Below are 25,228 nucleotides of genomic sequence, written 5' to 3'. Positions count from 1 at the left end.
CTTGTTACCAAGATCGTGAAACAACTTTTTATCATCAAAGAATAGTGTTGTACTTCATTCGTTTCAACATAAATGTCTTCGCCAGGATATTTCTAGTTCACAAAACCTACTTGTTTGACAATCTTAAATAATTCTGAAGCAAATCATATAACATGTTCTTCAGTGATATTAATTTGTCAGGATGATTCTGTAGTATTCCACAAAAACACTTTTGTGGTTCTTCTACTGCTTCTCAGGCATTTAACCATGCCACAGTACTTCAATTGACCTTCACCTGGTCTACTCACCTGCCAGGCCTACTACTACAAAGTTCTCTGTTCTGGTATACTCTCCTGCCAGAACAGAACAAATTGTTAAAAAGTCTTCTGACCTGGTCTCCTGCAAGTACTTCTGTGGTAACGGACAACTTCCAAAAATGTAAAAATGACTCTTGCTTCACAACATCAAGTATAAGAATTTCTACAAGCGAAACAATGACCACACTGGTGTTGTTTATTACACATATGTGATTGCCACACACAATAGAGGCTCTGCCTCACTCCTCCTGAATATCTTTTATTAGAAGGGCAGCTCTCCTGCCACTCTCATGTCTCCCCTTCTGCACTAACAAAATGCTGATAATTATTCTGTTTCACTTTCACACTTCTTTGGCAATGTAGGTTTACACCATCTACTCTCATAACTTCCTTTACATATGGGAAATAGTCTTTACAAACATTGATATTCTCAATTACCTCCTTTTGGCTTGGGCAATACTAGCGGTTTATAATTTGCCTTGGTATGATTCTCTTTTGGCTTGGCCAATAGTGTTTTTTTATTTTCTTCTTGGTTTATTGTCCTTTCTTGTTGTTGGCTTTTTATATAACCTACTATGTTATAATCACACCCTTCGGGTTTGATTATTAAGTTCCTGCTCTGCTGTCTGCTCCATTTCAAATCAGCTTGGTCTTCAACAGAATAATTAAACTGCTTTACATTAATTGTTTTCAAAAGGCCTCTTCTTTAGAGTTACTTTGTTTATCGCAATTCTCAGATCACTGCACTCGGTCAGCGGGCAGTGACGGAGTGCTCTGGCGTCACAATGTAACAGTGAACTCACCGGATCAGGCGGACGTATCCTTTTGCATCGCTGCCCGCAGAACTTCAGCTTCAGTTTCCCTGCGTGGCTCGGCAACCTCTTCTTCGCTGCTTCCCGCGGCCCACGTCTGTCACTTTCAGAGCCCTCTTGGCTCCCACAGCTATCGGATGCTCACCTGCAACCGGTGCTCATCTGACAGTGAGGAAAACGGAAAAAGTGTGCACTTTCTGCCACACAAACTCTGCAACTGCAAACTTAAACCTCTCAGGACCAGCATTAGTTTCACACACCCCAATGGTCCGGCGTCTCAGCTTTTATTTAATGTCTGCTGCTGCCGTGTGGAGGCTACAAAACTACTCCACCTTCTGCTACTGCTCCTCTCGTTCCTAATGGCCTGCATCTGAGGGGCCTTTTATGCCTCCCAGTCTCCCTCAGGTCTGGGTCATTATTCTTAATGGACTGCAAACTGCAGGTCTATGCCTCTACAGTCCTCTTCTTCATCCCAGTACTTTGGGAATTGTGGGACTTTAAATTCACAACATAAAATTCTGCTTTTTCAATGAAATGATCACCAAGTTCATCTCTCTCCTTATACATATTCCCCAAAAGTGTACCATAAGGATTCAGTGTTTGTCTCCGTACTCTGGACACTATAGGCTCAATAGTTCTTCAGGCAACTTCCAACTCCTTCAGCGACAGAATTGTAAAGGCCCTCTGTCCAACATCTTCCTCGATTTGTACTTCCTCTGCTATTACCGATTTTCCTTCCCCTTCAATACCATTGGCTTTGCTGTCATGTGCAGTTTCCCTCATCGAGGCGATTTGTGGAGCGATCAAGTGCACTTAAGATTGATCTCTCTGATAAGCCCAATTTCCAAAGTGACACATACTTCGCTCCTTCTCCTGGCCTTAGCACGGTTTAGTTCTTGAATTCCCACTAAATTTGCATCAGGCCTCATTTCCTCTTCATTAGCCTCTATTAATGAAAGGTTTGATATGATGTATGATAGGTTATTTATAACGTGCTTAATACCCAGATGTTTCTAAGCGCGGACCCGGGGATCGAACCTGTGTTGCTCCATGTCGTCTTGTTTCCAAGGCAAGCATGTTACCGCTGACCTATCCTTTCCTCCTGCAGCTTTGAGGACTTAAATTTGTGAACAATCGCCTGCGGATCACCCCCTCTAGAGGAGATTCAGGTAGTTCAATTAGTTTCAATGAATCTGGCCTGCTGCTACTTTCCATCCTCGAGGAAAAGGCACAATTCTACAAAGGATCGGCCACCCAGCTCACTGCTGGTGTAGTCTTATCACTGCTTGTCGTCCAGTCCTGGTTTAACGCCCCCGATCTCCATTTGCTGTAGGGCTGCGCTACGTAATGCCCATTTAATAGTTACCTGTTTCTTAGGGGTTTTCCTCCCTTCTTGCCCTTTTGGAGCAGATTCTTATCCCCTCTCGCTGACTGCTTTTCGGGCTTGGTTTCCGCACTTAACCTGTTTACCTTAACCATTAGCTCACTTAATATATAATGTACAAATATATACACATTATATATACAAAAAAAGCGATTACTTGAAAAGCTATTAAAAACTGTTTGAAAGCTAATGGGAGCTGTTAAAAGAATGTGCCATCTGATAAAATGCTTAAAATGCTGAGTATGAGATGTGTGCGTCAGACGTACAACCAACAACTCAGCTGAGCACCTCAGTATCATTAGCTCATTTGCTTAGTGACACGATAATCCAGTTGATGATATAAGGTATGGCCAAGAGTTGTTTCTACAGGGTTAACTGAAAGGTCTACACAAGGACTAGGACAATGAGAAGGCAAAGCGCACTTCTTATTCCTTGGCTTACCCTTACTGCACCTTACTACACAGCTCTCGGGTGTAGGTGCAGGAGCGCAGCAATTTGGCAAGCCAGGAAGGCAGTGTTCGGCCTCCCCTTCATATTGCAGCTTCTTCTCCACTAGCTCTGAGACGCTGCACTGGCCGATGCTCCCCCTCTGCGACTCACTGAGGTGACAGACTGCACTCCCCCGACCCTCCGACGGCAGACAATTAGAACATACCGAGAGAGGCTCAGGCCACACCCCCTAGTCAGAACATCAAAACATGTGGGGTCGCTTCCTGGCATGTTCCAATAAATAGGGCTTAACTATAAACCTAAGTGTGCGTTGGCCTGCTGTGGCTGAAGTTAAGAGGTGTTGTCCCGTAAGTAGCTTGTGAATGGAGCGAAAATGCACGCAAGCAACACTGCTGAGTGTGGTAGCATGGAACTGGTGTGCATTTTCTGTGTCAGTCCTTACTTGTGTACTGAAGGTGGAAGAATGATCCATTTGGTTTTCTCTGTATGTATCCTGAAACCGTAACTTTGGTGGAATAAAGCAAATTTGAAGATATGCAAGACTCTGGTGTGATCATTATTACATGCATGCTACACTTACCTCTGGTATTTATCTTTACTTTATTGCATTGCAGAGACTCTAACAAGAGTGACAATGATGTGCTGCACCGTGACTACATTAGAGCCATGTGAAGGTTTGGAATGCCTAAAACAAGATTGCCAGTGTGGTACGGTCTACGGGGGGGGTGGGGCAATGCAGCGACCTCAGGTGACATGGAGATTTCGTGCTGGGAGGAATGGCAATGTGATGCAGTCGCAGGTTTGTCTCCGTGTAGAGCCGTCGCTGCCCTCACCTTTCTGATGTAGAAAAACAAGCCAGTTACTGAGGTTTAGACAGAACATAAATCTGGAGTGACGCAATATATTTTAAAAAAAAGTCATATTACTCTTATTTGTCTCCATAGCAGGCGTCCAAGTTTGATGTAGTGCACTAAACCCCAGAAGTGTAATCCAATAAATTAACAGCACACAGGTTCCACCGATAGAACGCAGGGCCCTCACAAGCTGTGTCATTTTAATACAGTGGTGATTCCAGCTAATTTAGCATTGAGCTACATAGCTCGGTGAGCCCAGCAGTGGCAGGGTGGTGCATACAAGTATAGTGACACCTAGGGACATAAGTACGATATTGTGCAATAACCCTCTGAAAAACAGCTGTATCTGCTACAGTGACCCTAAATGAGTAATTCAATGAAGTGACTGCAAAAGCCCTTAGGTGGGAACTGTGATGCAATGCAACGTGTGAGTGGAGGAGTTGTATGCGTGCCAATCAATCCTAATGAAACGAGTACATTACTGAGACCAGTATTTGAAATGAGAGGGCTCTGGAAAGAGCTAGCTGTTACAGGATGATGGCCCTGGGTCTCTCAACCCGGACTGCGCTGCGCGCTCACTGAGCCCAATCTCTACACTCACTGGCACCAGCGGTCCCTGCCGGGGATCCCTCCTACAACGTCACGCAAGCCAAGGAAACCCACGCCTGCGTCACTGCACGCAAGCACCATTTATGGGGACCTGCGTCAATGGAGCACACCAACACATTGGGAGGGAAGGGGGGAGGGGCTGGAAGGACTAGCCAGGCCGCCACCCCGCCACCCGAGGAGCGCGCTCCACTTAGCCGCCCACATCTCCACTGGCTGGTAAACACAGAGGTCAGGACTTCCAGGAGCGGCGGCGGCGGCGGCGGCAGAGACTGTGTGTTCCGGTCAGCACGCGCTCTCCTCCCCCTCCCGCTGCTGCGCGCTTAGTCGGCGCCCGCCCGCGTGACGTCAGCGTGCCCCTGGAGCTGCTCGGCGTCGGAGTTGATAAGTGTGGGGCTGAGCTCGTGCCATCGCACTGACTCATCGGACTGGAAGCGGTGCAGGGCAGCGGCAGCGGCAGGCAGGGAGCGCGACTGGGCGGCAGAGGGCGGAAGGGAGCAGGCTGGGCGGATCCTGCTCACTGACTCACCCCGGCTGTGAACGGCGGCGCGGGCTCCGCAGCCCTGCGCTTTCACTCCCGACTCCGAAGATAGCTATCCAGCGCCGCCGGGACCCCGGACCAGGCGGCGCGCGCGCTGCTTCCCCGGCGCGGCGGGGAGGCTTCCACCCCAGCGGACCATGTACCAGGACTATCCCGGGAACCTGGACAGCTCCTCCCGCGGTAGCAGTGGCTCCCCCGGGAACCCCGAGTCCTACTCCAGCAGCAGCAACTCCATCCCCGGCTCCTTCCTGCAGGTGAGTCCTGGAGCCCTTGGACTGGAACACGGCAGTTGCACCGCACCGGGGAGTGGTGACCGCCACTTCACCTCGCTTGCCAGGAGTGGTCTCTCACTGGGGCATGCAAGGGCATGTCATTAACACAGGACAGCTCGCCCACCAGGACCTGTTGCACATTGGCACCAAGCCTCCGCTGTGCAGCTGCTACCCACCGGTAACATGTCACACACGGGGGCATGGCAACAATGCAGGGCACATGAGGCTGTCCCCCAACAAACACATTCCACAACATCCTACAACCAAGTGACCTAGCGGGGCTTGTCACCCACCACTGGAATGTGACCATTGCTGGGGGAGAGGTGACATGTCAGCACGAGGCCACCTACCAGAGACATGACCAAAATAACCGAGCTCCTGCACTTATCGACAGCCCAGGACCTGGTGGGATGCATCGCCCACCGGAGTAATGGCAGGGTAATCTCACGGAATCCACTCACTGGGCTACCAGTCCTACAGGGGACTGTGACCCCCGTGGCTGTTCACTGCATCTTGTCTGCCAGTGTCACAGCAGAACATGTAGCCAACTGAAGCGTGCATGTCGTACGGTAGCTGTCAATCGCTCTAGAACATGACTCGACTCAACTCTAGGCAAGTTGAGGCGGAAGGAATGCAGCACGAGGCGCTGTATGAAACGTGACGGTATTTATCGAATGCAACACTAACCTCATGCCCCCGTCATCGAGCTCAACCACTAGCTCCATTCCACTAATTCCACCCCCCAGAGTGGCTTCTCGCTAATTAATGGGCATGTAGAAATCAGTGCTGAATGACTCCTGAAATTAGGAGCCCCTTGTCCTTTCCAAAAAAATGCGTAACATCACTTGGCAATTGCGCACATTCCTTTCAAAGTATGCGGTGCCTCCTCGTGCTATATCATCGCTGTGGGCGACAGAGTTGCGTTCTAGTTCCCGCATGAACGCCTTTTCTCGCCCATTTAAAGTAATTTAACCCGTTGCACCCATTGGGCCCTCGTTAGGGTGAGATGCAACGCGTCTCTAACGTGCGAGGTGCGCTGATCATAGAACGGTAATCCCCGTTGGAGCTAAACAGACCCTCTTTTTTATTTATTCACAGGGGGCTTGTAGGTGAGGGGTACAAAACAGTCTATCAACAAACCAGTCCCCCTAATCTACCCGACCTTTACACACAGACGGGGTTCATTCCGAGTGAGTTCATAATAGACCCACTGTTTGTTAATCGGCGATACATGGAGTCAGAATCACTTAAACCCCATTCATCATAGAACGTACTTTTCCAACTTCACTCGTTCTCATGGTACGTTGGTGCCCTGAGAAGTTCCATTTAGAGATTGTGTCGCTCTGTTCTAAGTTTCCCGATGTCTTGGTGGGGTTTGCCATCTAAGGACATCCTAAGTTGCGAGGTAACTCCTTCACATTTTATGCATATAGTAACTATCTGGAGGCATGCAGCACTTAAAAAAGAGAGCGAGTGTCGTGCTCATGGTCACCTGCACGGGAGCCCCTTCGTTCTCGCGTGTGATCACCCTGGGATCTGCAGACGCCCAGACATGTCGGATGTTGTGTTGAATCTTCTCAACATACAACTAGGCTATGTTAGTTCTGACATGGAACCAACCAAAAGTAAGCGTACATGGGCCCATGTAGAGCAGGTATTTCAAATTAAAAGCTTTAGACGTGGCATGGAGGGTTGACTGGAGACCTGGGCAAATGATTTGGAATGCAGCACACCCGGCCGGGGAGCCTGGACTCTGCGGACGAGTCACTTGACATGACCGAGCTCCTGCTGTCATCGTGGGGGCCCGGACGTTTCAGTTCCACCTCCACCGGTTGATGCTGCAACTCTGGACTCCGTCATCCCCTTTCTCTCGATGACTCTGCGCGTCTCTTCTGCCACCTAGCGGACACATCCGAGGGCGCTTTGTTTGAATGGTCGTACTGACCAAGCTCAATCAAGCACCCTGGGACATGGTCTGCTCACTGGGTTCGCAAAAGCTAAACGCTGGCTGCCGTTTTTGACATCTTCAACGTCCCACTTCTAAGCTGCTTTCCTATTCGGGCCCCGTTTCTGCACAGCAAAGCCCCTCGTGTGCAGGGTTACGTCCAAGAGGCCAAACTCCTTCGGCTTTCTCGGTTTGTTGGCACTGTTCTTTCCAGCCAGCGGGTTAGTTCCATGTCATTTTTACGGCACGTGGTTAACGCTGTCGGGAGGCAGCAGCAGTGTCCCGTGTAGACCAAACATACAAGGCGATTTATGCATAACGCAGTTCAACTGTGACTTAAGTGAAAAGTGCAATGTGAACAGCTTAAACGGATTACCCGACCCTGACAATTTAAAACCCAGATTTAAGAAACTTTTGCAAAGCTCCCCCAACCCCAGTTTCCCCGCTCCTTCACCTTCCATTGCTTTGGCTGGAGAGGACTGTCACGAGGTAGACTTGGAGCAGGGAAGATTACTTTTCTGGTATATCGTGGCATTTCTACTCTCCCCTAGTAGAACTCTCCAGGAGAACATGCTCCTGATTGTTGCCCCCCCAATCCCATAATCCTGGATGTTGCCATGCAGCCCCCTTCAGTCCCCCCGCATGAGCAACCAACCACCTCGACCCTTACCCAGGTTGCTCTCAACATATAGCTCTGCAACAGTCACCTAATCTGCTGTGCGGCCTAGCAGATCTCTTCTTTGAGCACGGTAACTTAACTTTAAACCATTCACCATTGTGCAGGTGGGTCCCGGATACTGGCCAGTCACCGCAGTTGCAATAGTGCAGTTCATTTACATGTCTTAACCAATCGTATCTTCTGCCGCGTTGAGTATGCACGCACTCTCATTTGGGATGTACAAATGGCAGCTGAGCAGTGTAAACTTGCCTTCAGGGCAAAGTGTCCCTGTTGCGACAGAAGGGGGCCGTCTTCTGCCCCCCCCCACCCTACCAGCTTATGATGCGATGGTATTCACTTTCTAACCATGTGGCTTGATTACTGAAACCTGTTTATGTTCAAATTGAAGCACAATATACTTGGTGCATTTGATTTCACGATCAAGGAAATGGTGTAAAGTAATGGTCAAATTCCTGAATCGCACCTCCATGATTGGGGACGTTCTGTGGCCAGAACATAGCGTCAGTGGTGGGGGTTTTGGGGGCTTCCTCTATGAGGTGTTGGAAGTAGTGATCTGGTTTGAACTGAACTAGAGTCCAGGAAATCACTGGGGCTCAGAGTTGTTGGCTCCTCGATGTACATGGTGGGAGCTCTGCTTAACTTTGTTAGATTTTTATTTTTTAGGGGGAGTGTTGATCAGCCCCAAACAGTGTATACATTATTTCAAACTAGCATGATTGCAAGGGTCTTGAAACATGACAATCCGTGTTTTTGTAATCCCTTCTTAGTGCACATGTTGTAGGCAAGTGTAGTCGCCCATTGCCAAAAAACCTGGGAATCTAGGACTGAGAGGTTGCACTCTCCCATGGACACTGGTTCTCGGGGGTGTTCAGTATGGCCCCACGCCATTGGGGAGATGTCCCCTTCTGTATCCGACCCGCTGTATATCTCTTACCACTGAAAAGCACTGTTATCTATCTGTAATGTTGTACACCCCTGTAAAGTAAAGCACTCTTATGGATCTGTATTGGTGTATACCTCTGTAAAGCGCTCAGTTGCTTCTAGAAGCGGGGTTCACTCTCAATGACTACCATAATAATAATGTGTGTGTCCACAGCTCTTTTCCCTGTGATTTTTAATGAGGACTGAACTCTAAAGAGGGAGGCATGGGTGCCTGGGACAGACCACCTCTTTCCTGGAGGTGTAAGTCGGGGTGGCGGTTGAACTGCAATACATTTACTGCCAGTGGAGCGAGTTTTAATTTCTCTCCACTTTATAACTGGCAAACACTGGTAGTGTTGGTACTGTCTTTCAGTAAACAGAGCGCCTAGAAAAAAGGGTACCCCGTCTTCCCCTACTGGTATTGCATGCATGTGATTCTATTGTTTAATGATTAGTTTTAGCCTGCATGTTGCAATTCCTTCAGGGGGAAAGGCAGCATTGTCGTCGTTTCAATGTTGCAACAACCCAACACACACGTGCTGGGACATCCATCGTGAGATGCTGTTTGGTGGCGCATGGGTACCAGGAGGTCACTTTAATGTTATGGCCGGAGGGATGCAGCCATTGTGGACAATTGCATTCCCTTTTCGTCGTTGGTTACTTACAAACCTCTGTACACGTTGAGTTCAATGCCTACGATCTAGGGAGGCCAATCCATGCATGAGAGGACGTTTAAAAACAATGGGCGTCTTTATGTTGCTTCCAATATGAATGGGATCCTAATCTCTTCCGCAGGACCAAACATGCCCGAAATATAAGACTGGGGACTCTCCAGGCTTCATGGGGAAATATCTTCCCTCATCGCTAGTGGAGGTGCAGCCTGGTTCAACATACCAGAACACACCGGTCCTTGCATTATGGTCTTGCTGGACGACTCTTGCTAAACTGTGTTCATATAGTTGTGTCCTTGGTTTAAGGTGGAATGCTGCATGTTCTTAAAGTGGTGTGGGCCTTGTAACTGTGGTGAGCTAGGTTCCTTGGTTTTTGTTGGCTGGTTTCCATGTTGATGTATGTAGCGCTTGGGGAAGCTTTCTTTTCGCTATTGGGAGGGCAACACGCCACCTTTCGTAGAGACGCCCTTTAGTACCCTGTTTTGTGGCTGGGCAGTTGTACCTCTGCACTTGATGCCTCTTTCTGCTGCGCCGAGTTTGAAAGCATGTTATCTACGTTTGACATTCCATCTTCTGGTTCTAAATTGAGGTGTAAACCGTGTTCACATTTTGTAAACGCGTGGTTCCCTCTTTTTAGTAGCGAGTATTCTGAGCTCTCTGGGTGATGCCTGGCTCCCAGAAGCTGCTTTTAGGATTCTGCTAATCACACTTGGGGGTTTGGAGTACTGATTCACAGCCAGGAACTTGCATCGAGGAAGAAGGGCCTTCTTTCCTGACATACACCATGAACACGTTATATCCAACTCTACTCTTGTTACACGCACAAGGCGTATTCTTGTCCAACACAGCCTGCAAATTCTGCTCGTACTGAGGCAACTTTGATAAGCAGCACTTCCTTCTAGTCGAGGCTCGTGCACTTTAAACCTGCTGCTGCGCCTTATCTCTTGGTGCTCGCTTCTGGGCAGTATAAGGTATTCCCTACATTAGGGATAGTAATGCTGGCACCAGCGGCATGGCTTCTCATGGCAGTGAAGCATAGCCACTACCACCTCCACTCCCACACACATCTATCCAAATGCACGTTAATCGTCCCTTTATCTCCGACCAAGCAGTGTCCTCCGGATTGTGGGATCTGTCTATCTGTAAACCCACTGTGCTCTTTTAATGCCTAGAGACACGCTGGCTGGCGGGTGTTAAAAAACGAAGTAAAACAGGAGACCAAACTCCATGTTCAGAGGAGAGGGGAATTGGCGCAATGGGTAGGCTGGGCGACCTACATTTCTATGCTTTAGTTTCCAATTTTGGAGCAGGCTCCTGTTCTCTGCACTAGGCGAGTCATGAAGGCAGATGTCACACTTATGTTTGCATTTTATGTGGAAGTTGGATTTGCTTAACGCCATGCTCCTCGTTACCCAGTGGTAGATCCTGGTGACGGGTTACTGCTGGATACCCAGGAGCTGCTTGTAGCTCCTGCTTATCAAATCTTCATTTCGAGCCCTGCATGGGGGCAGAGGTTCTCTACACTGGACGAGGCCTGCGTGGGGGCAGAGGTTCTCTACACTGGGCGAGGCCTGCATGGGGGCAGAAATTCTCTACACTGGGCGAGGCCTGCATGGGGGCAGAAATTCTCTACACTGGGCGAGGCCTGCATGGGGGCAGAGGTTCTCTGCACTGGGCGAGGCCTGCATGGGGGCAGAGGTTCTCTGCACTGGGCTAGTAATAGAATGCTGAATGTTAAAATGCCCACCCTATTTGTAGGTCCTATGTGTTAACCAGGGAACATAGCAGTGGGACTAACAATGGGCTGCGATTTTCCATTTGTGTGAAAACCTTCATAAGTTAGCAGTTTACAGTGCGATAGCTGTACCATCGGTATTTTACTCTGAGGTCCTGTCGGGTGCTTTACCTATTTAGCTTTGCGGTGTTTGCAAGTGGCTTTAAATCTGTTCTAGCCGCTATAGTGAGCTAAAGTAGTTATGGAAGCGCTGCTAGTGCACCATGGCACCCCTCTTATAGCGATCAAATAGTGAATGTGCTGCATCTTTGGGTGAGGCTTTCCATGAGGGCATCAACGAATTAAAACGTCAAATAATTTACTGTTTTAGGGTAATATTAGGCGGGAGAGGATGAGTGATGCAAAGGACCCTTCGTGTTGCCTTCTGAGGCATTCTGTTTCCATGGTTTCTTGTTGCCCACACGGTTGTATGACTTCTACCCACCCAGGCAAGAGACTTCTGCTTACTTTGACTAGTGATTTATAGTTGGACCTGCCATACAGCCTACTTGTCTCATATCTCGTATACAAGCTGCTTGCCTGGCTTCCAGTCGTCCCTTCTACTTGCTTTGGTTAGTGAGCAGTGTTTTGGCCTGCTATACAAGCTGCTTGCCTGGCTTCCAGTCGTCCCTTCGACTTGCTTTGGCTAGTGAGCAGTGTTTGGGCCTGCTATACAAGCTGCTTGCCTGGCTTCCAGTCGTCCCTTCGACTTGCTTTGCTAGTGAGCAGTGTTTGGGCCTGCTATACAAGCTGCTTGCCTGGCTTCCAGTCGTCCCTTCTACTTGCTTTGGCTAGTGAGCAGTTTTTGGGCCTGCTATACAAGCTGCTTGCCTGGCTTCCAGTCGTCCCGGATTCTTCTACTTGCTTTGGCTAGTGAGCAGTGTTTGGGCCGGCTATACAAGCTGCTTGCCTGGCTTCCAGTCGTCCCGGATTCTTCTACTTGCTTTGGCTAGTGAGCAGTGTTTGGGCCGGCTATACAAGCTGCTTGCCTGGCTTCCAGTCGTCCCGGATTCTTCTACTTGCTTTGGCTTGTGAGCAGTGTTTGGGCCTACTATGTAAGCTGCTTTCCTGGATTCCAGCCATCACAAATTCTTCTGCTTGCTTTGGCAAGTAAGCAGTTTGTGCCTGCTATGGATGCTGCTAGCCTGGGCTCGTGGCAGTTGCTAATGTGGATGAGTCACTTGACTGAACTTGTAATGTTTCTACCTTTTTGACTTTAAACTTGGCCTTGTTGATAGGAGTTTCCAAACAAAAAGGGACCATTTTAAAAGTCCTAGAAGAGGGATATCCGGGGCTGAGCATTGGGAAATAAAATGCATACAGCACACCATAACTAAGCCCCGAGGTAACTGGAATGGGGCAATGTGCAAAGTTTAAACCCTTTGGGAGGCGTTGCCCCTAATGCACTGTTAGTGCAATCTTAAGGTGTCCTGCTTGGGGTGTTGAAGGCGCATGCACTTTTCCCAACACTCCTTCCTTTGGAACTTTTCACCTCGTCTCGTCGGCTTTCTACAGTTTTCCTGCCTTCTGTTCTGACATCTCTATTCCACACTCTCGCTGATCTGTTCCTTCTAAACTGACAGCAATAAGAGTGGCTCACCCTCGTACAAGGCTTTCCCCACAGCTGAAGCCTGACCTGGATTCCTCCTTTGCTCTCATAAACACTCTGATCGCGATCAAGCTTCAAAGCTTTCTCTTAAGTGGCAGCTTGTGGGGGCAACTCAATGCGAGATGGTGATAAACCGAGGCCCCACCCACTGCTGCTCCTCAATAAAAAGGGCACGCTATTCTTCCTCCTTTGGCCGATGGACTTTGCCTGCTGGGGCCCAAACCGTGCGGTGGGAGAACTCTGCCTTACTGGGAGCATGATGATCCGATGAGTCCAGCACTGGGAGTTGAAACGGGTGGAAACGTGCGTCTGGTCAAAATTTGAATAAGGAAAACCCATGGGTAGCAATTGCGTGCCCTCAATAGAGAGCTATGTAGTACCAGACTTAGGGCAGTCCTAGCTAATGTTTCAGAGCCCGAGAGGCACAAACATTTCCTCAAAATTGGCCTCAAGCTTCAATATGGTAACCCTCTTCTACCAGTGGCAAGGCTACTCGACCTCGTCGACACAGTAGACTGCCATGCACTGACAACACCCTACATCGGTGCATGGAGATAAGTGACCTTGTCCTACGCTGGTTCAAATCCTACCTTGCCAACAACCAGCAGTTTGTTCAGACGGACTCCCCTAGATTCCTTGGATCGGCTACCCCAGACTCCGACCCAGAAACATGGCCCTCCCTTGCACTGCAGGGCAGTGGGTGGCCTGTCTCTGAACCAGATCTGAGGCCAGTCCCAAGTGTGTGGTTGCCATGCAGATTCTAGGGACAGCTGTATTCATAACTTCTCAAAGCATTATGGCTAGAGCTGTGGGAACCAGGTATTTCATGGGTAGGGCCGGGCTAGGGCTGATCCTTGGGGGTCGGGCCTGGCTCTAGTAGCCCACCACAGGCCAGGCCCATGAAATAACTCTCTGCACCCAGAAAAAAAAAATTGCGGCACCCAAGCTGCCATCAGGGCCAGATTTTATTCTGTCATATTTGGCCATTTTATTTCCATTTTGCCTGCGCAGTGCCGGCAAAATGGAAATAAATGCCCAAAAAGGGAAGATTGGTCTGGGAGTGGGGCCTACCTTAATGAGTTGCTGCTGGCCAGCTACACTACACGCCTGTCTCCTGCACCGAGTGACTCCATGTGCTGCCCCCAGCCAATCGTGTTGCCTGGGGCAGGACAGGAAGTCATGGATCGGAAAGTGGTGTGTGGGCCGGCCTGCAGCACGTGCTTTTTTTTTTTTCTTTGCCTATATACTAGGCAGCCATGGTGGGTCCCGTAGCTCGCCCAGCTGTACTGGGCCAAAACTAGGGTCAGGCTGGAGCCACTGTTTGAGCACGGTCCGGCCAGGGCCTCGCCAGGCTTGCCCACCTCTAATTATGGCTAACCCACAAGTTCCAGGAAATTCTATGTTCACACACTGCTTTACCCATAAGCCCTTTTTTTTGTTAGCCAAATTTCAATGCCAGAGTTTGAGCCATGCAGGGGCTAGCCTATTGGCAGATAGCCCGATGTGTTTAGCGAGGGGCCGGACTGGGAGAATAAATCTCCCCTGATCGTAGTCTGTCTTCCCTCTGTTCCCCCACCTCCTCGCGCCTTGAAACACTTGTTATAGGCGAGTTATAAATGCCATATCATATCCTATCCTGAAAATAGTGTCTCAAAACATATTGTAAATTATACACTTGGGGGATTTTGTGTGAAATGGTTCATGTTCAAAGAATGCTGGCTAAGATTGATCTGGACAGCCAAAATGTGCAGACCCCCAACCCCTCTGAAGTAGTGTCAAAACTACCAGCCGCTGAGTTCACTGTGAGGCGAGTGGGCTCGGCCGGTCCTTGGAGCATTGCCTAACAAGATGGTGTAAGAGGTTTGCTAGCTGAGACCTGTGAGCATAGGCCCCTGCATACTAAAACAATTAATCTGTGTGCTTCTAGCACGACCTAATTACGAAGACCCAACTTGGGCGTGTGGAGTCTGTGTTATAGAGATGTGTACGGGGGAGGTGGAGATCTAGGATTGGGGCACTCGTACCGTTGCAGCTGGCATGTCAAAATGACACTTCCAGTATAGGGTGCAGGACCTTGGCACCGACTGGCTGTGTTTCTCGCCCCCTCCCCCTTCTAGAACAAAGTGCTTAGAAACTGACGCGCGCGTTGTGCTACACTCCACAACAAAATAAATTGCTTTGAGTCAGTCGGGGCTAGCTTGCAAATCCTTCTGTTAAATCTATTTTCAAAATGCTAGCTGGAAATGAGCATTTGGGTAATTAGACTCTGCTCTGCAGGAAGTGAATTCCCCCTTCATGTTCTGTGACCCAGCGCTGATTTATTACTTCCTGGACATTGTTTCCGCCTCTCGGTTCTTTGTACAATTCCACCTCTGAATGAATGCTGTTCTCGACGCAGCATGAGGGGGGGGGGGGGGGGGGCATGGACGGGGGCTGGAGAGATGCTATCAAACGCACCTCTCGTTTGGAGCCCATCGCCCTCGTTCAAACGATAATTTCCCCCTCCATAATCCGCCTGTTCACTTCCTTATGTCACTGTCCCCCGGACATGCCCGCCCCCCCCCCTCCTTCTAGAACTGCCCAGCTAATTAACTTCATTGGTGTCTTTCCTTAAAATGCTAGAATACAGTGAATAAATGGTGCAGCTTGTAACTTCCGTGAAGAGGGCTCCTCTCCTTTATAGTTGGGCACCAACAAAAAGCGCCCTGAACCAGCAAGCGGCGCTATCTTACAGTTCACCACGGATTTGTCAACCTGTTTTGGGAAAAGTTGCCGCACTCCTTCCTGAAGAATGTCTTGCTACGCTAGGGGGGCGGTGGACCACGTGCGGGAGTCCAATGGAGGGAGCTTGCACAATCTCTTCAGTTACAGGAACCGGGCCTGTTTCGTAACTTGTTTACAGCCGGGAGTGGGACCTACTTATTTTTTTGTCCTTTCTGCCTTGGAATGCTGTTTTTTTTGTGCTTAACTTGAGAACACAAACCCCAAGCACGAAAATGCGTCCCTGTTTCCACTTGATATCCACAAAATGTGTTTTGGATCGCATAAAAGAGTAACCTGGTGGGCGGGAGGGGGCATCTTGCTGAAGTGTGCAAGCCGTACCAGCCTGCGACATTCCACACCTCCCAGCCCTTCCGAGAAGCGAGGCCGCTCCCCGTCCAGGTCTCCAGCAAGAGCAGAACTCTGCTGCCCTCCAACGGCGGCTGCGGGGAAGCATGCCTGGCACTATGCAGCATGTGGGGGAAATCGCCCTCACTTCCAGTAAACCCAGGCAAAAACAAGCTGGAAAGGAGCACATAGAAAACACACAGACCTTGCCTGTGGGGAATACAATCCCACCACTATCTGTCATCCTTCATCACCGGGATTTAGCTGGAGGCGGATGTAGGAGTACTTTTTGTGCTGAGGAAAGCAGGACGTGCTTTCATTTGCTAGCAGGAGGCAGGGCGTTCTTAATTTAGAGTAACGGGGTTCCTTCTGGCGGGCCAGTCCCTCCTGGTCTATCTGAGGAGAATTTAAGCGTCCTTTCCAGTGTTTTATATCCTGCCCACCCACCTGTCGCAGCGCCCCCTCGCAGGGGGTGTACTACAACAGATGTTGAGGCAAAGTTTTCATTTGATAGTTTTGCATTTTGTAAGTGTACTGTTAGGGAATTTAGTCGCAATCTGCACGTTTTGCGTGTGCAATAAAAATCGTGCTTCACGCTTGAACGCGAAGACCTACACTTGGGAGCATTGTGACAGAGTGGCAAAGGAAAACGGCAGGAACAAGACGGAGCTGAGCTTCGGAAAAGTTTTGTCTCGCGGGAGCACATCTGGACGCTAGCCCAAGAAACGCCCAGATCTGCCTCTGACGACGGAAAAGCACAAAGAAAAATGGAGGAGGCAGCATGGTAACCGCTGCAGGGTCCTCTACTAACTTGTTCCCCCCCCCCCCTGGGAAAGGGGAGGGGGCGGAACAGCGCCAAAAGCACCCCGAAGCCCACGAAGGGCAAACAAAGGGGCAGGGTGAGCCCCTTTTATAACAAGCGGGGGCCTACGGCAGAGACATCCAGCTCCTGCGTAGGACCTTGCAGACTCATGGTGCCGAGAGGAAGGATTTCGTTCACCGGGCACTTCCTGATCGATGGGGAAGAAATGTCCCGTGTTTGGTTGCTGAGCAGGATGCCATGCAGAGTTCTCGACCCAGAGGAGGTGGTTGCCAGTGGCGCATACCTGCCTAACCTCCGGAGACTCCGGAATTTCAAGCATTTCTCCGGGTCTCCGGAAAAGTTCCTTGAATCTCAGGAATTTTGAGATTCTTTCCGGGTCCGTCATATTCTCCACCTGATTCGCTGCCGCCGGTACCGAATCAGGTGGAGAATATGACGGGACCCAGAAACTGCGCGAAATGTTCGTGCCCACTGCCTGCGTCACTATAATAATAGTGCTTTCAATCCATGTCATTGGATTGAAAGCACTATTATTACGGCAGCGGTGCCACGTTCATTATGCTTACTATAGCACTGAAAATAATTAATTCAATGCTATAGTAAGCAAAATGAAATCGGCGACGAAGGCGAAATAATGCTGCTTTCAATCCATGTCATTGGAATGAAAGCAGCATTATTTCGGCTGTGTCGCCGCCTTCATTTTGCTTACTATAGCATTGAATGAATGATTTTATTTTCAGTGCTATTTTAAGCAAAATGAAGGCGGCGGCGGAGGCGCTGCCGAAATAATGCCGCTTTCAATGCAATGCCATGGATTTAAAACACTTATTTCGGCGGCGGCGCAGCCTTAATTTTGCTTACAATAGCACTAAAATCATTAATTCAATGCTATAGTAAGCACACTGAGGGCGCCGCCGCAACAATAATAGTGCTTTCAATCCAATGACATGGATTGAAAGCACTATTATTTCGGTGGTGGCGCCGCCTTCATTTGCTTACTATAGCACTGAATGAATTATTTTCAATGCTATAGTAAGCAAAGTGAAGGCTACAACAACCGAGTTTACCTTTTTGACAGGTGGGCGGGGCCGTGTGCAAATGGGCTGGGTCTTTTGTGGCTGTGGGCTGGGCATACATCTCAGGAATTTTGATTTTCAAATGTAGGCAGGTATGCAGTGGCGGTGCGTGTTTCAGCGTGGCGGAACTTCGCGGCACTCGGGAATGGGCGGCGGGTAAGGAGCAGGGTTAGATGAATGCGGGGCTCGGCACGGGGGGCCTGGAGCAAGTTATTCCAAGGGTTAGAACAAGCGCTAGTAAAGAGTGCGCTTACCCTGCTGTTTTAAAGTTGAGGGCGTTTTGCAGCGGTCACAATTTGGTGCTAAGGCAGCAGGTTTTCAGCATGAGGAAACCAGGGTTGAGCGGCGGTTACCCAAGGGGGCTGGTTGACGGCAGCAGGGTACAGCCACTTTGGCTACAATAGACCTACATCGGTTACAGGGAATGAATGGAAACCGCACCAATATTTTATGAACCAATTTGATAGACAGCGTTCTCGAGTAAACAATGTATCGATAACTGCGCGAAGGATAATTCCACGGGGTATTCATAAAGACGCACATTGTCGGTTGCTAAACAAAAACATAAAGAAGTGAGCACTTTACTTTCCAACCGTTGATTGTAATGTGGCGCAGTCTGAATAACGGTGCAATTGCGTTTTCCGTTACCGTTTAATAATGTTGATGACTGGTAGTAGGTACCAGGGGAAATGTCCAACCCGCGTCACTAAGAGGGCTGTCTTAATGCGTTGTGGTTGGGTATGGCGGGTCCGTGAACTGTGCATGTGCATCAAAAAGGTTTACGAGAACGGAGACCGGGGAGCGGCACGCATGCTGCCGCATATATGGCGTAGGCTACCTGCAAGGGATTATTGGGCACTGTTACATACATTGCACATGTAAGGAGCGCTGGTACATATGTCTTAAATTTAGGAAGGCTTGATTTACTATGGGGGGGGGACTCGTAGTTTTACATCCGTATGGCACCGCGCCGCATCTGGTCTTCTGGTGGTAAGACTGCAAAGATCTTTCCAATGGCCACTGGCATGAAGTTGGGAGCAGTTATTTTTATAGAAGCGGTGGTAAGGTGCCTGGCTGTACAACGAAGGAGGTTGCGTGGTATTAGCTCTATGGGTAGGGAGCCATGCCATGTGCGGTGTGGCACAAGAATGTCGTAACTGTCGGGAAAGTGAGGGTTTCATGCGCATGGTCTTTTCACCCATCCGCTGTTAACAATGAAGTGCGACAAGAAGAAAGCTGTAGTGAGTTTACCATGAACGGGGTCCGCACCACTGCCGCGGGCTGCTTTTCGGCTTGCCATCTGCCCCAAACTGAAGCATTCCCCGTACTGCGGCAATCCTGTGGGGGGAAACCCGAATATGCGGTCATGGTTTGTTTCGGACTATTCGTTTGAATACCTGTATTCATATGTTCAAGCCAAGCTCCTCAAGGGTTGAACTACTGAGTGGAGACACCGGGCACAGAACCATTGAGATCAGCAAAAGTAAAGCAGAAAGTCTACATTATTCCGTTCGGCACAGTCCAGAGAGAGGAGAGAATCAATCAGGGTTTAGGTCGTAACAATAACGGGGAGATAAAGGTGTTGCAAAAACAGCAATAGGTTCAGTGTTAATTTAGCAGAGGTGTCAGTTGGTATTTGGGAATGTTCTGTAGTTTGCCATCCTACAGCCATACTTGCCAACCCTACAGAGTTAGGCAGTAGGGTAATGTTTGTTAACTGTCCTACTGCCTACAGATTGCAGTGACAGATCCGATTGCTTCTACCGTGGCAGGTACTTTATGTAACGCCAAAGCATGCATCGCGTTTATTAGTCTGTGTACAGTGGGGTGGAAGGTGATTACTTAGAGTGGCCTCAGACCAATCCACTCACCTGACAGCTGCATGACTCTGTCCTGCACTCAGGCCGTTACATGAACGACCAGTATATGCAAGTGGCAGACCGTAACACCATCACACAGCATCTGCCTTTCAGACTAAGGGGAGCATCAGTCTCCATGTTGTCAGTGTTCAACTTGCACTGCAGGAATACATATGTAATGCCCAGGCGGCTGCTACGGAGCAGTGGCAAACGTGGCCTACCAGCCCTGTGCGATTACCTTCTGCGAATTGTACCCATACACGAGTGTCTACAGGAGAATGTATGCACATTATGGTAATTAGAACGTCCCCATGCATGTGGTCACAGGAGGGGGTATGCAACATGATGGTATTGATAACGCCCCCATGGCGAGATATGGTGAAAGAACTAGCCAGTGCAGTAATTTTGAGGGGGCGTCCGGTTCATGGAATGTTTCAGGTCCTCCCCAGGGGGGTTGGTATATTGGCCGTTCAGCAACTTTGAAATTGCGGCCCGGCCACAAAGGGTTGTTGCATGGCAGAGTCATAGTGGGAAAAGAAGGGTTCTTTGCAGTAGCTAGGAGCAAGGGTGAGGTTCACTCCCTAAGCAGGTTTGACTAGGGGAATAGAGCGGCTGCCGGCATAGGTGGCGCAGAAATGGGAGCGGGGGAGCACTTTCAATGAGCACCGGGGAGCAGTCGGTCTGGTAAAGGGATAAGGCTTGTTTAACGAGAACTTGGTACCGTAGCATCAAGGTAGTTGCGTGTGAGCAAAGGCGTTGCGCATCATTTATGGGCCAAATATGGGATCCTGCATTCAGGATCGATGGCCTGCCAGGAGGAGCCAGCCACTAGGTGAGTTCACGAAGGAAAGTGTATGCAGGTCCATGCGAGGGATGGGCAAGTGTGCGGCCGGCAGGTGGAACGGAGAAGGTCATTCACCAGAAGCAGGCGCTTGCATAGAGGCACGTAGCAGGCATCAGAGGCCTTGGGAACGGTGCAGCATTTACAGAGAGGAGGACACCTCTTCAAAGGCTGGGAGAGCGAAGGGGCGAGGCGTGCTTCTCCCTAATGGAGACCCCTGGGAAGTGGCAGGGATTTGTGTAGGGTGAGGATGCGATTAGAGGCAAAATATTAGACTGGGTACACAGTTGGTAAAGGGTAGTGGCTGGGGCGAGGAATCGAGCATTTGCCCAGAAGCCCTGGGGGTAAGCCAATGTGTCGGTGTGGGCACGTTCGCCGGATATGGTTCAGACGCGGTAGCGGGAATAGGACGGTACGAAAAGGGAGAAGCGAAGAGAGGCCTGTGTGCTTCGACCAAACTATGTAGGAAGCATTTAGCTTCCCGGGCGTATGACTGATGGTACAGGTTGGTAATGTCAGAGTACAAACACTAGACCAAGGGAAATATCAAATCGGAGTATCAACGGGGGTGAGGGTGAGGTGGCTGTGCCCAGTTTGGGGGCAAAACATCTTGGGGACGAATTGAAGGTGATGTGGACTATTGCGGTGCCCAGTTTGGGCGCAAAGCAGTGCATTTTGCTGCCGGGGTCAAGTCCTAATAATTAAAGTAGGGGGAATAATAAACTAATACAATGGGAGGTGACATCACCTGAAATTAGCATATCAAGGTGAAATATGCACATTGCAGCTTAGTCGCGTTACATAAACAACCAACTTGAACAGGGCGAATGGCAGTGGCCGTTCAGAAAATCCACACACACAAAAACCAAGAGAGGATGTTTTCGTCTAAAAAGTGTGTTGAAACCAATTAAAGTGTGCAATATTTACCCCAAGAACCAATACAAAGGGGGTTCCCCAAATCTCGCAGTAGCGGAATGGGTCTTTTAACCGTCACTTGTTTGTAATTTTCACCATGTTATGTAGTGCAGTGGGGAAGTGCTGGCTGCAAACCTAATGACTGCGGGTCAAGGCCCATATTAGAAGGGCCTAATTTGCTGAGATAGGGGGCAAGGAAGACATTTGGGGGCTCAACGTGGCTTCCGGAGTGGGTTTGAGCAAGCAGGTCAGCAAGGTAGGCGCTTCCTTTCAGCGGGCCAAGGTCAATAGAGAATGTAGTAATGGTGAGAGCAGGGCTGGGGAGCGGTGGCCTTGCTAACAGGGTACAGTGACGGTTGACCCATGGGATAATATGATTAGCAAAGGGGTGCCCAGGGGCCACGTGGCAGGCATTGCCAAATCTACAAGGTAAATCGGGTGAGGCATCATTCTCTAGGGTATGGCGTCTTAACAATAGGAGTGGGTACATCATTGGCACTGGGAGTGTGACGGTAACTTAACAAGGCAACAAAGCCGACTCAGCCTTTATCCCTCCGGCGTCAGTAAGCAGGTTGCAGTGATCATGATTCATGGTGTAAGCAGCATTGTAAAAATCCGGCAAAGGCAGAGGGGGACGCTAGGGGCAGGAACGAGAGAAGGCATAGTTAGTTTGAAGAGCTAAAACAAGGGAATAAAGGCTCAACTTAGTAAGCCGAAAGGGTCTTACTCTACTCTTGACCTGCGCCTCCTTCAGGGTGTTGCAGAGGGTATATCGGACCGGGAAAAATGTGATTTTAATATGCCGTTTCTCCTTCAGGGTGTTGCAGAGGGTATATCGGACCGGGAAAAATGTGATTTTAACATGCTGTTTCCTCTACTTCTCATTACCAGCATTGGAAAGGAGGAGGAAGCGCATCGTTTGGATAGTGGGGCATTCGTTATTTCAAGGGCCAAGGTAGGGCGGACACCGCAGCAAGAGGAGCCGATGGCCGGCAAGTTCCAAATTCAGTGGCACGGGGTGCCAGGGATGAAATGGACGCAGCTACAGGGGCTGCTGGAAAAATTGCTGGGTAGGCAGCAAAAACCAGATGTGCTGGTAATCCACTTGGGCAGGAACAATTTGACCTACTTGGGGAGCTGGGTCTTGTGAGGGTTATAATGCCCTCTTTGCAGGAGATATCGTCACAATTGGGTGAAACGGAGATCGTATGGTCAGAGGGGGTTCCCAGGGCAGAATGGAGGGGAGCCGAGAACCACTCAGTGGTCGAAAAATCGAGGAAAAAAACTGAATGGTGCCATGGCAAAGTTCTGCAAGGGCAGAGGCTTTTAACAAATCAGACATGGCTTGATCAACTTAAAAACCTGGAGCTGTAAAAGGAAACACGAAAGGGAGGAGCCACGGTGGGAGGTAACCCACCTAGTGGCGTGGCGGTGTTTGGGCGACCAAGCACAAATGACAGACTCCGGATGAGCCAGAAGGAAACCGGAATGGGTCTTCGCTCTTCCGGACCAGCGCCTCTTGGGGGCCTAACGGCGGGGGCGTCTGGTGGTAACAACTAAGGCTCAGCTTTCCCCAAAAAAGAAACGGCGCTCTCCGCATCCACGGACACCTGCATGGGCAGGATAGGCTCAGGCACAAAGGGTTGGGAGAGTTGGGCCTACTATGGAATCTATACAAAGGTATAGGGGGAAGCAGGTGAGGTCGGACACGGAGCAAGTGCCACACTTACAGACTGGCGTTCACAAAATGTGTACAATGATTCTGTTATGGAAATAAAACTGCAGTGAAGTTTGCCATTTGAAAGTACTGTCTCATGCCAATTCTTTGCTTGCAAGGTGCAGCGAAGGAACAAGCGAAAGATGGCTAATGGGCGATGAGGGCAAATGGACAAATGCAGGGGTTATGCCTGTGCCTAGGCACGCACGAGAGACTGGATGCAGAAACGACAAGTCTCAAATGTTTCAGAGGCTATTCGAATTGGGCTGTCTGCTTCACATACTCTGAGCTTAAACGGCATTAGCTGCCCATGACTGCCGCCACATTGCTCACAAATCCAAGCTGAGATCTGTGAGCAATTATGTAAAGCGATGCTCAAAGGACCGGCCAAGCCCACTTGCCACACAGTGAACTCGGCAGGTGGTAGTTTTGACACAACGTTGGAGGGGTTGGGTGTCTGCACATTTTGGTTCTCCAGGTGTTTTGACTACAACTGCCATCAATCCTAGCCAGCATTACTTGAGAACATGAACCAACCATGTCACACAAAATCACCCAAGTCCCGCAATTTACAGACGTTGGGGTGAGAGTAGTGGCCAATGAAATCTGCAAATTCCATTATTAGCGCAAAAGGGTTTCTTACTGAATCCCCATAACAGAGCAAATGCACCAGGCTCTGGTTTGATAATATCGCTCAGAACGCGCCTTGCCAAGGAGATGGTTCCCAGAGTACATTTTTATTTCTTTTCCATCTCCAGCACTCACAAAGGGTCCCATCTGTTTATATCAACCTCATCCAGCTTGTAGTCTTGTACTTGGACACTTTTAGTTAACTTTTTATTTTTTTAATGGGGAGGTCGTCCCATACCTCCCACTAACTCCCCCCGTGTGTATACTTTTTTCTACTTGCAAGACATTAACTGTGGTCTATGTAATCGCTGTGCGTGCAGCGCTTTAACACAGGGACAAGGCCAACAACCAAACGGGATAGTCGTGCGAGTCACTCACTCTGCCTGTATGGGCTAATAGAACTACTTATTCATGGCTCCATAACCTTTAACTTTCCATCCACGGAGGTCGGACTCAACCTCACTGAGGCCTGCATAGCTGAAGCCAAAATGGAATGCTACAATATTTTGAGCAGCTGGTAAAATTTCATCACACCCTCTGAGGTAATCATAAGGCTGCAGCACTTCACGCAGGTACGTGGTTCCAGTGAGAACCGAGGTCTGCTAAAGTCTGGCACCTACGCCACAAGCTTGGTATTTTCTTTATACAGTGTCTATCTAAATCTGCATTCCAGCACTCTTCTAAACGCGATTGCTGCATTAATTCAATAATGAGTGAACATTCTTCCCCTTCAATGGAACTAACCTCTGTTAATTTGGGAATGGAAAAAATATATAATGAGTTATCCACTTAAATCTTTAATTTCTAATCTAGACTGCACGTCCTTGGCAATAAAAGATATCATGGTGTTTAAAAATGAAATGATTATTAATGGAAGATTAGATGAAACGGCAGCACAATTCCAATGCTGAGGATAGATTGGAGGGCTTGGAACATATGCACCACTAATTACTTCAAATGAAATCATAAATCACCAGCCTAGAAAATGGGAACAGAAGAGAAGCATTAGAAATTACGGAATTACTGAAAATTCCGAACTCAATGACCCTATGTTCCTATGTCAGTGGATTCCTGAATCTAAAAATCTCTTGCTCTGGAATTCCAAAGAGCGCACAGAATTGGGCTTCGAATAAACTAACAATGCTTATCGCCTGTCTCCTATGTCACCAGCAATCCGGTTTAATTCTTCACAGTTGAGAAGCTTTCTACTCTAAATTCTGTTTCTCTGAAAGGTTACTTTTTTTCCATATTTCTCAAAATCAACTCCGGATGAAAGAAAAAGGTTCCTTGAACTGAGACCAGCAAAGAAAAAATTGACATTAAATACGGACTACTGGAACCTGCTAAGATGATTGTTCACCACCTGCCCCCCACATGACCTCACCAAAAAGGAGATGAAACCAGCTCACCCATTAAAACAAATTGACAATGAGGTAGCAACCTTG

At 49.0% G+C, this 25,228-nt stretch overlaps 1 protein-coding gene across 1 annotated transcript in view; it reads left to right on the top strand.

The window, feature by feature from the left end:
• Positions 1 to 4,607: 4,607 nt before the first annotated feature.
• FOSL2 (FOS like 2, AP-1 transcription factor subunit) overlaps positions 4,608 to 25,228 on the top strand; it is a 65,242-nt gene continuing 44,621 nt past the window's right edge. Inside the window, exon 1 of the mRNA XM_069608723.1 lies at positions 4,608 to 5,197. Within this exon, the coding sequence (XP_069464824.1) occupies positions 5,081 to 5,197 (117 nt within the window). The 5' untranslated portion in view covers positions 4,608 to 5,080. The remainder of the gene's footprint in view (positions 5,198 to 25,228) is intronic.

The sequence above is a fragment of the Ambystoma mexicanum genome, chromosome 4q, assembly GCF_040938575.1.
Source record: "Ambystoma mexicanum isolate Mex_15411 chromosome 4q, UKY_AmexF1_1, whole genome shotgun sequence".
Lineage (NCBI taxonomy): Eukaryota > Metazoa > Chordata > Amphibia > Caudata > Ambystomatidae > Ambystoma > Ambystoma mexicanum.
The sequence above is the reverse complement of the archived record's forward strand: the minus strand, read 5'-3'. Positions and strand labels throughout refer to the sequence as shown.